General features: G+C 43.6%; 1 protein-coding gene across 2 annotated transcripts; it reads left to right on the top strand.

The window, feature by feature from the left end:
• The first annotated feature begins 4278 nt into the window (after positions 1-4278).
• On the top strand, positions 4279-14984 carry LOC308659326 (uncharacterized protein). Of its 2 annotated transcripts, XM_081312845.1 has the most exons (5): positions 4279-4484; positions 4970-5275; positions 8459-8555; positions 12973-13021; positions 13952-14984. In XM_081312845.1, exons 2-5 carry the CDS (start codon positions 5033-5035, stop codon positions 14082-14084), a joined length of 522 nt encoding a protein of 173 aa, XP_081168971.1. In that variant the 5' UTR covers positions 4279-4484; positions 4970-5032; the 3' UTR covers positions 14085-14984. The 2 variants fall into 2 exon arrangements, with proteins under 2 accessions (XP_081168971.1, XP_081168972.1); XM_081312846.1 differs by lacking the exon at positions 4279-4484 and having other exon boundaries at positions 4798-5275.
• Positions 14985-18551: the final 3567 nt, after the last annotated feature.

An 18551-nucleotide genomic window follows, 5' to 3' on the forward strand; every position in this document is an offset into this window, starting at 1 on the left:
CCAATACTTCAGGAGCTACGCTGTTGACGGTTTGTTTCCTGGTACTGGTTTGTTGTGATCATTGTTCTCATTTGCTTTTTCCAATCTGTAGAATGAAAGAAAAAAAATCAGCAAGAAATAATTACAAAACAATCCAATAGAGCGAGCTCAGAATCCAGTAAACAAGTATTAACCCTAAAACATCTAGCAACATTTTAAGACAATGTACTTTTTAAGCTGGAAAGATTATCACTTTTATAGCCTCCCTTCCTTGTGGAACCTGGCTATTGGGCAGTTGCTGCTCCAGCTCCTAGGCAGGGTTACCAAACATTCATCAAAAAAAAAGACAGGTCCTCTCCTTTTTCTCTTCATATCGTCTGTCCGGTAGTCATAGCTTTAAAATCAAATAGTGTCTGGTTTTAAGAGCAGCTGTTCTCAATCTTTTGAGCCTGGAGGAACCATTTTTTCAAGCTTTGGGGAACCACTGCACATTCAGGCTCAATAATAGGCCAGAGGTTACCAAAATATTATATTCACTTCATAGTAGTCCTATATATGCATTAACAGTGTTCTTAAACTAAAAATAAAGAAACTTTCCTTTCCTCTGTCTCCTTCCTACTCCCAGCCTCTGTGGGGTAAGGAGGGGTAGGGCCAGCCCAGCCCCAGATCTCTTGCACCTGCCCTAAGATGGAGCCTCCCAGGGACCTGCAGAATGGCAAGCATGCCAAGCTGGCATGCAGGTTTGGAGCCTCTGGTGGCATTGGCATCTCTCTCTTGCACATGCTGTCTTACCACCTGTTGCCCCTCCCTCCACAGCTCAGCTCCACTTACTTCTCATACCTCAGCCTGGACTTTGCTCACCTCCCTGCTTGCATGTGAGTGGTCCCTGCTGCCCCTCCCCCAGGGTGCATGCACACTCTTGCACTCTCTGGTGGAGAATCCCAGGGTTGGAGGGTTTTTGTTTGGTCTCTGCTTTTTAAAAATAAACCAAAATCTCTCAAGGAACCATTAAGTGACATCTCACAGAACCCTAGGGTACCATGAAAGCCAAGTTGAGAAACCCTATTTTAATATCTGAGACTCCTTTCCCAGAGTAAAGTTAATAAGCATCACCTGAAAATGACAAGAGTTTAATTAGTTACGTGCTGAAGGCTTTGTCTCCCAACCCACTCCAGCACCCTAGGCCAGGGGTAGGCAACCTCGGCTCTTTTATGACTCATGGACTTCAACTCCCAGAATTCCTGAGTCAGCTGACTCAGGAATTCTGGGAGTTGAAGTCCATGAGTCATAAAAGAGCCGAGGTTGCCTATCCCTGCCCTAGGCCAACAGCTCCTGCTAGCAGGTTTTTCCCCAGTGTGTTCCATACTGTGTGCCTGTTTATTCTCTTGTAATCCCTTTCTCTTCAGTGAATGTAAATTCAGATAAACAGTGTGTCCTTTCCCCCCCATTTGTGTTCCCTACTGTGTGCCTGTTTGTTCTCTTGTAATCCCTTTCTCTTCAGTGAATGTAAATAAACAGTGTGTCCTTTTTCCCCCCATTTGTCCTTTTTTCCAATTATCCATGTTGTGCTTTGCCTATTCAGATAACTGGTGGCCCTACAGATCTGCAGAGCACATGTTCTGTCTCCAGAAAATATGACAAGGAGGGAATCGGCAGCAGGCATTTTCAGCACAGCCTCCCTGCTGTGAGAACTCCCTTAACCCTGGATCTAAGAATAGTATCTTCGCTCCTGACATTTAGGAAATTGTTAAAATCTTGTTCTTTTGAAGAATATTTGGGCCATGAAAATGAGGGTTGCACATGCTGGATGTAAAATATGGCATGGAGTGAATGTAATGCTGGTTAATGATGGTTCAGAGCAAGTTTGTACTGTATGTCATTAGAATGCAATTTGAGATTATTATTGCATTTCAAAATAAAAAGTGTCCACATTTATGGCTGACCAGATACCCCTTATAGACTTTTTTCATGAAATAGGGGAAAAAATGCACATGATTTGTGGTTTTCATTAGAAGAAAACTGCAAGAAATAGCTTTTTCTGGAATCATAGAGCAAGAGATACAGTAATATTGTAATTGTGTATTTGCTGCAAAGAAAATTGGGGAGCTCTTCCCTTTTACTCCTTTTTCTAACACTTCTGCTTTTTTTTCTTTCTTTGCTCCTTTTTTTTAAATCCCATTTATATCCCGCCCTTCTCCGAAGACTCAGGGCGGCTTACAATTTTAAGCACAAACCAATGTGCTTAGCACTCGTTATGTGTTGGTTTTATGTTCTTTGTAAGACTTTTAATTAAAACTATTTTAAAAGATTCACTATTTTGTTGAGGTTGCTTAGATTTGTACCAACTGAAGTAGCACATCGGCCTAGTCAACTCTCCCATTATGAATCATTATTATGGTGCCCTACACTGTGCGACGCGGTGGCTGCGCTTGTCGATCAGAAGGTCGGCAGTTTGGCGGGTCAAATCCCGAGTGCCATGTAACAGAGTGAGCGCCTGTTACTCGTCCCAGCTTCTGCCAACCTAGCAGTTCGAAAGCACGTAAAAATGCAAACAGAAAAATAGGGACCACTACGGTGGGAAGGTAACAGCGTTCCGTGCACCTTTGGCGTCTAGTCATGCCGGCCACATGACCACGGAGACGTCCTCGGACAAGCGCTGGCTCTTCGGCTTTGAAACGGAGATGAGCACCGGCCCCTAGAGACAGAAAACGACTAGCACGCATGTGCGGGGGAATCTTTACCTTAACCCTGTGTGAATCCAATGGTGTTTTATACAGTAAGCCATAGTTTTGTCACTACGTTTGAAATGTAGGAATGGAGACAGAAATTGGGGGGAATATAAACTGGGAAATGGGATAGTTAAAAAGGGAGAAAGAAAGAACACTGGTTTTTTGTTGGCTGTGAGTTCCCAGACCCACAAAGTAGCCAAGCCCACATCACCATCTTCTGTTGTACAATATGCAGGGCTTTTTTTTCTCATAGAACACTCAGAACAGAGTTCCGGCACCTTTTTTTGGATGTAACCTTGTAGGGTAAGCAAGGCAGGTTGTATGACATGTGTGAGTTCCGGCACCTTTTTCTTTTACAAAAAAAGCACTGACAATATGTATTTAGCCCTGCTGGAGATGTGGAGATGAAGATGCAACATATTTTCATGTATGGTGGACTTGTAAAAAGATCAAGGTTTTTTGGATAAAAATTTGGTGGAATATGCAGATTTTTAAGCAAAGGATAAAGTTTTGTCCGCAACTCTTCTTGTTGGGAATAATTATGGATGCTACGGTTGTGGACACTAAGTTGATGTTAAATTTAATTACGGCAGCAAGACTTTTGATAGGTCAGTATTGGAAGAAAGAGGAACTGCCGACCATAGAAGAGTGGACTTTAAAGGTCTCCGACCTGGCAGAGATGGCGAAGATTTCGGCTTATTTGAAAGATCACTTGCAAGAACGTTATATTATGGAATGGAGAAAATGGATTGAGTTTATCCAGAACAAGTATAGGGTTAAGAAGTTTCATGTAGCATTTGAATAAGTCTTCTTTCTTTTTTTCTTTTTCTATTTTAGTTTTTCTATATATATTTAATATTACTAAGGTTTGTCTTATCCTATATAAGCTAGAGAGTGATGGATTTTAGAGTTTATGGTTGTTAGTATATGGTTGTTTATGATTGTTTTTTTATATATACCTTGTATTTAGCTCTGGGAAGTGGGGGGGGGAGGGGGGAGGGGGGAGAGGTAGGGAGGGAGGGAGAAGGGAGGGGGAGGGGGGATTGTTAAAGATAAATTGTATGTTAAAACTTTTCAATAAAAAAAATATGTATTTAGCCCTGCGGTTCCCACCATTCCGGAATAGTGGAATGAGCCAAGGGCAAGCCTACAGCATAGCCCAGTGCTTCCCACACCTGGATAAATTACCGCCGATTGTCTAAAAGTGGTTTTTCTTTAAGTACTGAGACACAACCCGTTACCTATCAAAACAGCGACTTTTCTGATAAGCCGTTTTGGATAACGAAAGTCCCGCTCTAGCCAGACCTCAGCAGCAAAAAAAGGCAAGCCCGCTTGGCAAGTGAAGAACATCTGCGCAGACCAATAAGAGCCGCGGAAGGGACGTAGCGGCGCCTCTCTCTGGAGCCGGTGGTCGCGGGAGGCGGACCCTTGACCAAACCTTCGGCAGAACTCCATTTCCCAGAAGCGATTGCGGCGGCTCCAATCCATCTCTCTCTCTCTCTCTCTCTGGCTCAGGTGGCGGGAGGGCTGCGAGTAGTTGCAGCTGCGGGCTCTTTGCGCTTAAATCTCCAGGAGCGCCTGTCCGCTGCGCTGGTTGGGGTTTTTTTTGTTGTTGTTGCGGCTTGGCGGAGGCTCCGCCGAGGAGTAGGAGAAGTTGCAGGGGGGGAACGGAGACCCGAGGTTCTGGGAAGAGAACGGAAGTCAAGGTCCACTTCTACAGGCGCGCCCCGGGAAGCCTTTGCGAACGATCTCGGAGGCGGAGAGCTGCTTTAGCGGGTCGGGTCCTGTTGCTGCTTGTACCCCCAAACCAGGATTTTCAGTTTGACCCTTCTTGGATTTGTGTGTGTGTGTGTGTGTGTGTGTGTGTTTTGTCCTGATTCTACCGCCTTGCCCCAAACTTAGCAATTTGCAGGGCGGGGGGGGGGGCTGTTTCTTGGGGTCAAGGTGTAACATGCTTTATACCAGGGGTCTTCAAACTCGGCCCTTTTATGACTCATGGACTTCAACTCCCAGAATTCCTCAGCCAGCGTACGCTGGCTGAGGAATTCTGGGAGTTGAAGTCCATGAGTCATAAAAGGGCCGAGTTTGAAGACCCCTGCTTTATACAGTGTCAGCCTCTTCTCAGCCGGGATGAAAAGGCGGAATAGCTTCACGACGGATGCCCTCGGTTCCCTACCGTCAAGCTCTTCTGTTCAGAAGCCCTCCCAAAGCTGGTGCTTTTTAATCTGTAATTTTTTTCCCCCCTCCTCTGTTGGCTGAAGGGCTCCGTCCCAGTCCCGCGGCTGGCGAAAGGGACCGCAGGGGATCGGCCACCCCCGCCAGCCATGGCCGTGCAAGGAGGAGAAGGAAACCAGCCCCGATTCCGCTGGGATAATTGGAAGGCGTGGGCCGCTCTTTCCACAGCCCAATTTGCGATCATCCTCATTTTAGCGGCCGGACTAGCGCACTTAATAATTCAACGAGAAGGGGAGGACTGGCCGGATGGAGACGCGTTGTCCCCCTTGGAGAGAGCGAACCGAACCATCCAGGTGGCCGCAAAGCGCTGGGAATCTTGTCGAAATCACACGGTAGGGAGGATTGTGATTGACGGGTGGGGTGGGAGTCGGCGAAGGGAGCGGATCCCGGGCATCTGCAGCCCAAAGGGAGCCTCCATTTAATGAAGCGAATTGCACTCCCCTTATGCCTACTCTTTGCACCAAGGGTCTTCAAACTTGGCCCTTTTGTGACTTGTGGACTTCAACTCCCAGAATTCCTCAGCCAACATGCCTGGCTGAGGAATTCTGGGAGTTGAAGTCCACAAGTCATAAAAGGGCCAAGTTTGAAGACCCCCTGCTTTGCACCATAGGCCAGGTTTCGGCTTCTTTCCCCAAAACTCCTGCTGGGGTTGCACGTCCGAATGTAGCTGTCGCCACTATCCTCGACGTCGGAACGCTTCGTTTTCCAGTTTTAAGTCTTTACACGTTTACTCAGAAGTTAGCTCTGGTGAAGTCACGGGGCGGGAGAGAAACTTTCGTAAAAGAGGGCAAAGCAATCTAGTTTTTTTTGTTTGTTTGATAAGGATTTTTGTGTGAAAGTTAGAATGCGGGTTTGCTTGCTATTTGCTTTTAAAATGAGATGGGAAGCATTGAAATGCATCTTTGATCAGGTGCCATCTAGCCATGAATAATTGTTTTGCCACTGGAAATGTTTCCAAATCATTTAAAAAATTGGAAATCGTGGAAACAGTGACACTATTTCCTACATTAGCTGCATGGCTACAGCAGTCAGTTTGGACAGTAAAGATGCTGAATCCTTGAACTGAATGGACAGATTTTGTGGTACTGTGTCAAACACTAGAGGGAGGCAGAGCAGCATCTGCAGAAATTGTTTCATTTAGTTTCTATTTCCCAGAAAAACTCCAGGGTTGGGGGAGGGCAGAGGAATGAATGACATGTGTTCCTTCCAACCACAAGGTATCAGGAACTCCCCAATCACTAAGAGGGATGTTAGTTATCTATTACTTGCAATACCATCAAACTTTGAACTTTCAAATCCCAAACTCCAATTATGTTTGAAGACATTTTCGTGGACACAAACAAAACAAAGAGCAAAGTCCAAAACGTTTTTTCCCTATGATCTTATAATCCTAAAAACATTTTAAAACTGAGGTTTCATATACTTTGCCTGTATCAAATCCCTAAAGCCAATATCCAACCATCTAAATCAAAACAATTCAAAACTCTTAAAAGAATTGTTTGAAATTTGGACAGGGATTATGGCACCAACACAAAACAGAAAAACTGTGACAACATTTTGTTATCTTGATGAAATAGCCTACTTATACTTCAGGAAGAATGTTTTCCCCAGCTTTGATTCGGGTAACTCGGGTAAGCAAATGGGGGGGGGGCAAAGGCAGGAGAGGTCCTTGTAGTTTAGCGGTCCAAAGAGGTGATGCGTAATAGAATACATAATTTCTATGAAGAAAAATGCAATGGAAATGTTTCGTCTTGAGAAGACTGGCAAGGGAGGTGAGTTAAAATAGTGTGATGGGGTGTAATTTCCATTGGTGGATGGTTCTTCAGAGAGCCCTGGGCAAGAGGAGTACCTGCATATAGGGAGGAAATGGGAGGAAACTTACAGCTCCACATGTGGCTGTATTTTGAAGATATAGAGACGATTGTGATGATTCTGTCTTCCACTGAACAAGATATTTATATCCCATCTTTATTTTTCAATGCACAATTCAAGTTGGCCAATACTTCCCCCCCCCCCAATTTTCCTTTACAACAAATCTGTGGGGTCGGTTGGGCTAAGAAAGAGTGATCAAGGTCACCCAATTGGCTTCTATAGCTAAGTCAGGACTAGAACTCACAGTCTCCTAGATGATTGGCCCAAAGTTACCCAGCTGGCTTTCATGCCTAAGGTAGGACTAAAACTCAGTCTCCTGGTTGCCTTAACCACCTAACCAAACTTGGTCTCTTAGAATTAGAAACCAACAGACAATTTTGGTAGGAAGAAGATAAACTGGGAACAAGTTAATTACAGGTTCCTGTTAACTTTTGCAGAGAGGCAGTAAAACATCTAACTTGACTGTGATCAAAGACCTAATAATTTATTACTCTGTTTCCTTTTAATCTTGTTTCCCTAAAACCCATCCTGAGAGGGGATGTGCTTTATAAGAACTATTTAAAAGGAACACACATTAAACGTGGGGGGGGGGCTCTATGCTTGTTTTGGAGTCTATTCTCAAATATGCAGAATTAAACTTTACAAAGATCTCTACAACTGGTGTAACCTAATTGAGTGGGCTACAAAGCCCCAGTATTCCTGGGACAACAGTCTCATTCAGTATCTGAGGTAAAGGCTATGTTGCCCAATGGGCAAAGAAGTGTCAATGAGTTGCTTATCCCCCACCCCAAAGAATGAAGAAAGTGGGGAAAATTGTTGCTACTGTATTAAAGGAAAACACTTAAGGACCCCAGAGAGGTCTATTTGTATAGGCAGGGGAACATGTATCATTGAGTCTTGTTGGAAAGGAGGAAGAGAAAATATTGGAAAGAGGCAAAAGAAGGCACGGAGAGCAGATTAGATTCTTATAACGGCCACAGAACAAATCTAGTTTTAATCATTTTAAGGACACTTCAAGAATTATTTTATTACTATATTTTATACTGCCCTTTTATATATCACTCAAGGGACTAAATTTAACCTAGTATTTCTGCCTCCTGTTTTCCTCACAACAACATTATGAAATTTCATGACAGTGAGGACAATTAACCAGTGGAACAGCTTGGCCCCAGAAATCACGGGCACTCCATCACTGGAGATTTTTAAAAAGAGGCTAATCAGTCACTTGTCTGAGATGGTATAGGTTCTCCTGCTTGAGCAGAGGGCTGGACTAGAAGACCTCCAAAGTCCCTTCCAGATTCTATCCTATCCTAATCCTATCCTATCTGAGAAAGATTGATCCAAAATCTTCCTACTGGTTTTAAAAATATTTTATATATACTAATATTGATTTTGGGATGCTGGTTTTTTTTTGGTAACGGACTGAAGTTTAATAAAACTCAATTTTTGTATATAATTTTTGTCTGGCAAAATCCAGCCCTGCCTATAGAATTGAGACAAAATCTCTGTGAGACACAATTGCCTTCAAAACAGATGTATAAAACTTCCTCCTCAATAGCCCGTCTTTGAAGTTTGCTCGTAAGGAGGGTGTCCTCTGAAAGGATTGTGTGTTTTATTTCTTTTTCCTCCCCTGTCTGCTACAGAGAATGCTAGAAGCAAATACATCCAATCTGAGCTCCCAGGTGGCTGAGCTAAACGGCCGTGTACGTCTGAAAGAATTAGAAAATAAAGTTCTAGAAGGTGAGAAGAGCGGGGGGGGGGAGTTCTTCTCATACTTTCCAACCCAATGCAATGGTAGAATGAAATTATATATAGGTTATCCTCAACTTATGACTGTAATTGAACCTGGAATTATAGCTGTAAGTTGTGCTGGTCATTAAGCAGATCATCGTGTGACCTACCCAATTTTACAACATTTTTTGTAGTATTCATGAAATGGACACTACTGGCATTAAATGCCACAGTCGTTAAGCAAATCCATTGTTCATAATGGATGGGTTGGTTTTTTTTACTGGAAACTAGAAATAAGGCACGCGGTGGCTCAGTGGGTTAGGACGCTGAGCTTGTCGATCAGATGGTCGGCAGTTTGGTGGGTCCAATCCCGAGTGCCGCATAACAGTGAGTGCCTGTTACTCGTCCCAGCTTCTGCCAACCTAGCAGTTCGAAAGCACGTAAAAATGCAAGCAGAAAAATAGGGACCACTACGGTGGGAAGGTAACAGCGTTCCATGCGCCTTTGGCGTCTAGTCATGCCGGCCACATGACTACGGAGACGTCTTCGGACAAACGCTGGCTCTTTGGCTTTGAAACGGAGATGAACACCGGCCCCTAGAGTCGGAAACGACTAGCACACATGTGCGGGGGAACCTTTACCTTTACCTTTATAGAAATAGTTTCCAGCAAAAAAAAGTCTTTAAGTTACAGTCACATGACTGCAGGATGCTGTAAATGGCCATAAATATGGGCTGGTTGCTAAGTGTCCAAATGTGATCACATGACTGCAGGGGGATGGGGTTGGCTGTCAGAACTTTGAATCTGAGTCATAAGTTTCTTTTTTGGGGTCAGTCATAACTTCAAATGGTTGCTCTGCAAAACGGGGCAGAATGGAACCAAATTTGGCAAGGAGGGAGAAACTGGCAGAAGAAAAATTGAGTTGGAAAATAGGTCTGGATCCAGCCAGGTGCTGTGGGGGGAATGCCTCAATGTATCTCTATGAAAGTAGAAGGGAATGGTTGCTTAGAACAGGGTTCTCCAAACTTGTCAACTTTAACAGTTGTGGACTTCAATTCCCAGAATTCCTCAGCTAGCAGCATGGCTGACTGGAGAATTCTGGGAGTTGAAGTCCACAAGTCTTTAAGGTTGAGAAGTTTGGAGATCCCATCATAGAATATTGCTGACTACTCAAGTCTTAAGCCCGCCTCTCGCAGTGAGCAAATATAATCAACATTTCAATTTTCTTTTAAAAAAATGATTGCCCGCATTAACTGGAGCATCTTGTTAGTGTATGCATAAATGATTAAGCAATTAAAATTTGCAGCCTTGCAAAATTAAGTGGAATTGCAGTGTTTCAGTTCAAATGTCTGGATGGCCCAGGGCAGAGCTGCTATTGGAAAGAATTCCAAAGAGGTTCTGCATCTTTCCTTTTTTAAATAAGAATGGAGGTTTTTAAGAAGAGATTGGACAGCCATTTGTCTGTAATAATATAGCCTCTCCTGCTTGAGCAAGGGGTTGGACTAGAAGATCTCCAAGGTCCCTTCCAACGGTTATTCTACCAGGATATTTTGTACTATGAGAAAGGAATGAGATCTCAGCTTCGGAATGCGGTCCTGTTCTTTATGGTGCATTGCCCAACCTAGTGCCATCCAGACATTTGAACTGAAACACTGTAATTCCGCTTCACTCAGTTTTGCAAGGCTGCAAATTCTAATTGCTTAATCATTTATGCATACACTAACAAGATGCTCCAGTTAATGGGGACAATCATTTTTTTTTTAAAAAAAGTTGAAATGTTGATTATATTTGCTCACTGTAAGTGCAGATAGCAGGTGAAAATAGGGGTTTCCATTCTTCTCACATAATGTCTCTTTCAGGGTGATGCATGCATTTGCTAAGACAAGCATTAGAAGATGGGGAGGGGTAGAGAGATTAATAATAATAATGATGATGATGATGATGATGTTGGAAGGGACCTTTAGGACATCTAGTAGTACAACTCTCTGGTCAGGCAGGAAACCCTATACCATTTCAGACAAATGGCTGTCCAGTCTCTTCTTAAAAACTTCCAGTGTTGGAGCATTCACAGCTTCTGGAGGCAGGTTGTTCCACTGGTTAATTGTTCTAACTTTCAGGAAGTTTCTCAGTTCTAGGTTGCTTCTCTCCTTGATTAGATTCCATCCGTTGCTTCTTGTCCTGCCTTCAGGTGCTTTGGAGAATAGCTTGACTCCCTCTTCTTTGTGGCAGCCACTGAGATATTGGAACAGTTATCATGTCACCTGTTTGGAACACGGTTCAATATCTCAAAACAAACGAACTCATTTGGAATTCCAAGAACAAAGCTTTATTTGGAAAGAAGCGTTTGCAAAGGCTTGGTGGACTTAAGCTCACACAGGAGACTTCAAGCCACACAAAGAGATGTAAAACACACTTTTATACCCTGCCCCTGAAGCAGATTCCCCCTCCCTTATCGCTCTCGACACCCCTTTCCAACTACCCAATAAACTAATCTGAGGTGCCTAAACCGTTTCTCCCCCTTTCCCCAGTAAGTCCTTTGTGCACGTCCTACAGTCTTATCTACCACAGTCTAGTTTTCTGTTAGCAAAGCTTGGCTCCTATATTTATTTTTACATTTCCTCTCTTATGGTTTCAGTTAGCCAGCAACTTCGACTTTGTTTGTGTAGAGTTAACTTGTCTGAGGTTATGACTTCCAGGTGGATTCTCCTACAGAACATTAGACTCATTAGAAATTTCTGATTAATAATCTATTCCTTTCACACCCCTTGTCATTCTCTTCATTAGAATAGACCATGGGTAGGCAACCCGGGGCTCTGGAACCGCATGCGGCTCTTTCAGCCTTCTGCGGCTCCCAGTCATCCGCCATTTGCACAGAGAGAGACAGAGACAGGAAGAGGCACTTGCGCTTCCCCCCCCCTCTCTCTGTGTGTAAAAAAGAGTGGCCTCACACTGTTCTCCAAGAAGCTGACAAGCTTATTGGACGGGGCTCCTGCCTTTGCTGCATCTCAGCAGAAAGCAGTAGCGCTCTCTCTCTCTCTCTCTCTCTCTCTCTCTCTCTCTCTCTCTCTCTCTCTCTCACACACACACACACACACACACACACACACACACACACACACACACACAAACTCACAATGAGTGGGGGAAGAGGGCTGGCAGACCAAGGGCAGGAGAGCCAGCCCAATAAGAATGTGTGACAGCTTGTCAGAGAACAGGTGAAGCCAGCTCCCCGCCCCCCCCTTGTGCGTGTGTTTTGCGGCTCCCAGTGTTTTCTTTTCTCTGGGAAACGGGTCCAAGTGGCTCTGAGTGTTTAAGGTTGCCGACCCCTGGACTAGACATACGCAATTCCAGCAACCGTTCCTTATATGTTTTAGCCACCGGTCCCCTAATCATCTTTGTTGCTCTTCTCTGTACTCTTTCTAGAACAGACATGTCAAACTCACGACGTCACATGACATGGCGCAACATATCGGGACAGTTTTGCCACTGCTGGCAATGATGTGGGCGCGGCTTCCGCATGATGCATCTGGCCTGTGGGCAGCAGTTTGACACCCCTGTTCTAGAGTATCAACATCTTTTTTACATCGTGGTGACCAATTTTTTATTTTTTTTTATAATCCCATTTATATCCCGCCCTTCTCCGAAGACTCAGGGCAGCTTACAATCTAAGCACAAACCAGTGTGCTTAGCAATAGCCTTCATTCTATGTATATGCCTGCTTATTAGGGCTTTCTCCCCCCTCCAAGCGGCATTATTACAAAGTCAGCTTATTGCCCCCAACAATCTGGGTCCTCATTTTACCTACCTCGGAAGGATGGAAGGCTGAGTCAACCTTGAGCCTGGTGGGACTCAAACCTGCACTAATTGCAGGCAGCTGGTGTTACTTAAGGAGGCATTAGCCCACTGCTCCACCAAGGCTCAATTTGATTGAATATTTTCTGGGATAATAGCAGAAAAACATAGATATTTGGTCAGTTGCTTTGGGGCTTCTTACCTAGCTTTGTTTCTGCCTGGAAAACCATTTTTCGACTTGTTGCTTCAAAGAAAAGAAATGAAACTTTTTATTTATTTGTTAAATTTCTACACCACTCATCTCACTATCCAAGATGACTCTCGACTGGCATTTAGGGACTGACGATTAGAACTGTCTATGATTATAGAAATACTGTTTTATATTTGTATCTGTCCTGAAGAAAGTTGGAAGTTTTTTTTTTCCTGACCATTTTTCCTCTTCCGTACGCCTAATTTTGATGTTTTTCTGATCTTTTCTTTCTGTTATTCCCTTTATTCTGTTTCTTTATATTTGTTGAAATTTAATATTTTTTTAAAATTGCTTTGGAGGTTGTAGTAGCAATTTTTTTAATAGTAGATCTTTATAATAGTATATAGTAGCTTTATAGCAGCTCTTTTTTTCCTGTGTCTGGCAGATGAACTTGGGCTCTTGAGAAATTGGACTCAGAGGCTTCAGGATTTAATGTAAGTAAATTTTGCAACATTCGTTTAGTGACTGTTCAGAGTTACAGTGGCATCCCCACAGCCAGCCACATGATCAGAATTTGGACACTTGGCAACTGACTCATATTTATGACAGTTGCGAACTTCTGACAAGCAAGTCAACGGGGAAGCCAGTTTAATTTTAACAACTGTGCTACTAACTTAACAACTGCAGTGATTCACTTAACAACTGTGGGGAAAAAGATCATAAAATGGGGCAAAACTCACAGCCTCCTAGTTTCTACTCTGGTGCCTTTTAACCACTACACCAAATGGCCTTTTAACAACTGTCTTAATTAGCAATAGAAAATTTGGGCTCCATTGTGATAATAAATACAGGACTACCGATTATTTATTGATAATATGGCCATTGGGGTGGGGTAGGACTCTATTGTGAATGCAAAGATCAGATCTAAGATTTAATCAGCATTGTACCCTCCAAGTTATGTTCTGCAATTAAGATGAGACAGATGGCAAATAAATAAATAAATTTACTAATTAATTCATGAATTACTGAACTGGCAAATGGCTCTGAGAGAAATGTATTTATTATTAAATTATCTATTAAATTTATATGCCACACATCTCACTATCTAGAGCAACTTTGGATAATTTACAAATACCTAATCAATATCAGGATCAACACAATAATAAAGCTGAGGAAGGACTAATTTTTAAAATCAGGTTAGCTTTTCAGGAGCATTTGGGGGTGATGTCAAAGAAGCTCCACCCCTTTTCCACACATTCTGTGGAGCTTCGATAATATGGCTGCCATCTTGACTTTTTTGACACACACACACACACACACACACACACACACACACACACACCCCTCCTGAATCCCTTCATTTAGCCAGCCCAAACTGTTCTCCGCAGGCGTGCTGGTTGACTTTCAGTTTGTCTTTCTTACAGCAACCGCCAGAAGGAGGTTATTGTCCATTTGCAGCAGCAACAATTGTTGGTACCTGACTGTGGGCACCAAGTCCATCTCCACGTTGGCCTAACCTCCCTGTTGCTCGCCATTATTGTCATCCTTCAGGTTTAAGAAGCACAAGTGGACGTTACCAGGCACAATGTGAAAACAACCAATGCTTTGCTTTTTCATATCAGCGGCCTTCTTGGCGCTGTCTGATGCCATATCTAGCATATCATTTGGGGATAAGGATGTTAACATTATCTAGAACAATGGTTCTCAACCTTGACCACTTGAAGAGGCATGGATGTCAACATGCTGACTGAGGAATTCTGGGAGTTGAAGTCCGTACCTCTTCAAGTAGCCAATATTGAGAAACAACAATCTAGAATACAGTGGTGTCTGCAGCATGTGGTTAAAAAAAATAAGCAGGGGGGGGCCACAGTCGCAAATCCACTTCATGTATTTGCAACACTGTGTGGCCACCATTTTGATTTTGATTTTTTTTTACCACACCTTGTGTACATCCCTGTTATATAACTAAACTTTGGAGCAAGTCCTTGATGAGAGTGTTTTAAGGACTATCCAGAAATATTCCTTTCTTATCCCAACAATTTGATTCCTCCCTTAAATCCCCCCCCACACAAATCTTAACTTCAGCCATGTTTAAATTATTTTATTTCTCCTGGGATGCAAGGAAAGCAGTAAGTATTTTCATCATACTGTATTCATGTTAAAGTGTCTACTCAGAACTAGGAAAGAAAGGGATGAAACTGTTGTGGTTTCTGTCAGCTCTTTGAGTTTGAATTCCGCTATATTCACTTTCTGCCTTACGTTTGAATTTTTTTAAAATATTAAAGTTTGTATGCAGCTTTATGTGCATGTCGTCTAACATGCATAATTTTGCCTGATCTGCATAGTTTGCACCTTAATTGTAATTTTATGTTATTTTAACTCTCCTGTGCACTTTGATATTTACTTTGCCTTTTGGATTGTTTGTATCAAAAAGTGGGTAAGAAATTTAAATAAAAAAGACAAATGTGTTCAGTGCCTTCTTATTTATTTATTTATTTATTTTATTGGATTTGTATACCGCCCTATTCCCATAGGACTCAGGGCGGTTTACAGGGCAGTTAAAACCATGAATACAAAAAATTAAAACAATTAAAACAAATTAAATTCAAGCCCCAAGAGTAAATCTAAAACCCAGTTAAATTAACAACCCCACAGTCTGGACCAAATAGATCGAAGAGCCAGGTTTTCAGGTCCCGGCGAAATGAGCGAAGGTCGGGGGCAGTCCTAAGTTCTGTGGGTAGTTGGTTCCATAGCGCAGGCGCACCCACAGAGAATGCCCTTCCCCTGGGAATAACCCGCCGGCATTCATTAACCGGCGGTACCCTGAGAAGGCCCTCCCTGTGGGGGCGCACAGGACGATGGGAAGATGATGCCGGCAGCAGGTGTTCCCTTAGATATTCCGGACCCAAGCCATTTAGGGCTTTATAGGTCATTACCAGCACCTTGAATCTCACCCGGAGGGCAACCGGAAGCCAATGCAGCTCACGGAGAAGAGGTGTTACATGGGAGTATCGGGAAGCTCCCATCAAAACTCGCACGGCTGAATTCTGCACCAGTTGAAGCCTTCGGGTGGTCCTCAAGGGCAGCCCCATGTAGAGAGCGTTGCAGTAGTCTAACCGGGAGGTCACGAGCGCATGAGTGACTGTACGTAGAGCATCTCGGTCCAGATAGAGACGCAACTGGCGCACCAGGCGAATCTGGGCAAAAGCCCCCCTGGTCACAGCTCCTATATGATCTTCCAAACTGAGCCGTGAATCCAGGAGGACTCCCAAGTTGCGAGCCCTATCAACGGGGGGTAATACCTCATCTCATCCCCTATTTTTAATGATGGAGAAGGCTGGTCAGCCCGAGATGCCGGTATGAACAGCCACTCAGTCTTGTCAGGATTGAGACGAAGTCTGTTTCTCCCCATCCAAACCCGGACCGCCTCCAGGCAACGGGACATCACAGTGAGGGCATCACTGGGTTGGGTCGGGGTGGAAAGAAAAAGTTGGGTATCATCAGCGTACTGGTGATACCCCACCCCGAAACCACGAATGAGCTCACCCAGCGGCTTCATGTAGATGTTGAACAGGAGGGGAGAGAGGACTGACCCCTGAGGGACTCCACAAACGAGAGATCTCGGGGTGGACCTCTGTCCTCCCGTCAACACCGACTGCGAGCGGCCTAGGAGGAAAACCACTGTAAAACGGTGCCTCCCACTCCCAGCCCCCTGAGACACCGCAGTAGGATACTATGGTCGATGGTATCAAAAGCCGCTGAAAGGTCTAATGGGACTAGGACAGAGGAACAACCCCTGTCCCGAGCCCGCCAGAGATCATTCACCAGTGCGACCAATGCTGTCTCTGTGCTATGCCCAGGTCTGAAACCCGATTGGTACGGGTCAAGATAATCAGTTTCCTTCAGGAACAGAGGAAGCTGATGCGCTACCACACTCTCAACAACCTTCACCAAAAAGCGAAGGTTGGAGACAGGACGATAGTTATTCAAAATCGCTGAGTCCAGGGTGGGCTTGGATTGTATTGTATTGCAACCTTTTAAGGTTGTGCAAATGTAAAAAGAGGATAGCGTTTCAGGTTGCCTAAAAGCTTGCAAAATGCAAAAATTGGAAGGTTCCCTGAAAGTTGATAGCCAAATGAATTCCCAAACTTAAATTGTGGGATAGCCCCTTCTAGCAAGTGCAGCTTTCTCCCACATCAGAGAGTTTCCATCCATGTTTGGTTGGGGAATTCTGGGAGTTGAAGTCCACGCATTTCCAAGTTGCCAAGATTGATAGAGAATTTGCTGTCGTGACTGATTATGTGGCAGCAAATTGATCTTGGCGTTTAGAGACCACATAGTGACTTTCTCCAGGATGATGCCCCATACTGGTCTTCAGGGTACATATCACTGCTATCATTGAGATCATCCATCTTATTAGTCCTCTTCCTCTTTCCTGCCACTTTCCCCAGCATTATGGATGTTTTCAGAAACCACAATCGTACTTCTACTCCAGTAGTCTTCAACTTATAACCATTTGTTTAGTGACCATTTGAAGTTACAAAAGTAACTTATGAGTGGCTTTCAAACTTACAACCACTGCAGCATTGCCATTGTCATGCAACTGCATAATTGAATTAACAACTGCAGTGATTCACTTAACAACTGTGACAAAAGTCATAAAATGAGGTGCAATTCACTTAACGGCCTCATTTTGCAACAGAAATTGGGCTCAACTGTGGTCATAGGTAAGGTCTACCTGTACAGAACCGTAATCCAACTATGGAAACAAGGTTGGCATTCACACAGATTTAGCATGGGACCCATGAAGAAAAGTGATTAGTGAACTTCAGTTAAACAGAGCACGTGTATTTGTGCTTGCTGGCCAATTCTTCGTGCTTGGTTCCTCCTCCTAATGTGAGCCTAGGCAATTATGTCCATAATTTAACTAGTATTACATACAAATCAAATCAATGACTTTTCTTCTCTAAATTTAGGGTTATGGGTTGATTCTGGCTTCAACATAACTGCATTAGGGAAGGGAAGGGCTTATGAATGATTATACAGGATGTTTATTTTTATTCATTTACGATATTTATATCCCACCTTTATTAAGAGCCATGGTAGTGCAGTGGTTGGAATGCAGTATTGCAGGCTAACTCTGCCCGCAGCCAGGAGTTCGACCCTGACCAGTTCAAGGTTGACTCAGCAATCCATCCTTCCGAGGTTGGTGAAATGGCCCAGATGGTTGGGAGCAACATGCTGACTCTGTAAACCATTTAGAGAGTGTTGTAAAGCACTATGAAGCAGTATATAAGTATAAGTGCTATTGCTATTATTTTCAGAAATAATTCAAAGTGGCAACCCAACCCAACATACCTTCCTCCTCCTATTTTACACACAGTAACAACCCTGTGAAGTGAGTTGGGCTAAGAAAGAGTGATTGGCCTAAGATCACCTGGCTGGCTTTCATGGCCAAGGCGAACTCGCAGTCTCTTGGTTTCTAGCCCAGGGCCTTAACCACTACACCAAACTGGTTAAAACTTTTCTCTTGAGAAATACTTCAGAATTGATTTCTGACAGGTATTGGCTTCACACTGTTTTTGTAGCTTTGTCAAATAGATGTCTCTGCCAATTCGGGAGTTAGATTCCAAAATGGTGCTTGATGTCTTCTCCAATAGGGTCTAGGACAACTCACTGTAGCCAACTTGTCACAGTCAACTTGCCGTGAGATAGCAGCGAGTTGGCCGTGGTGAGTTATCCCATTCCATCTACAATAAATTGTTCTTATGCCCAGGTTCTTGTCATTATGCTCCTTCAAATCCCAGCCAACTAATGGTGACTGAATAAAAGTTCTGCAAGCTGTCCTGTTGCTGCTTCATGAAATCCCAACGTGATGTGTTAATGACAGACAGCCCCTTTTCTGTATAGAAATTTATCAACTGTTGTCCTGCAATTGTTACAGAAAGCTCCTGTCCTTTACTTGCTATGCAAGGCCAGATAGGGGGAAAGGATGAGTTTTTCATTTGCAAATAAAAGGTTACC

Source organism: Vipera berus (genome assembly GCF_964194415.1).
Source record: "Vipera berus genome assembly, chromosome: 1".
Classification (NCBI taxonomy): domain Eukaryota; kingdom Metazoa; phylum Chordata; class Lepidosauria; order Squamata; family Viperidae; genus Vipera; species Vipera berus.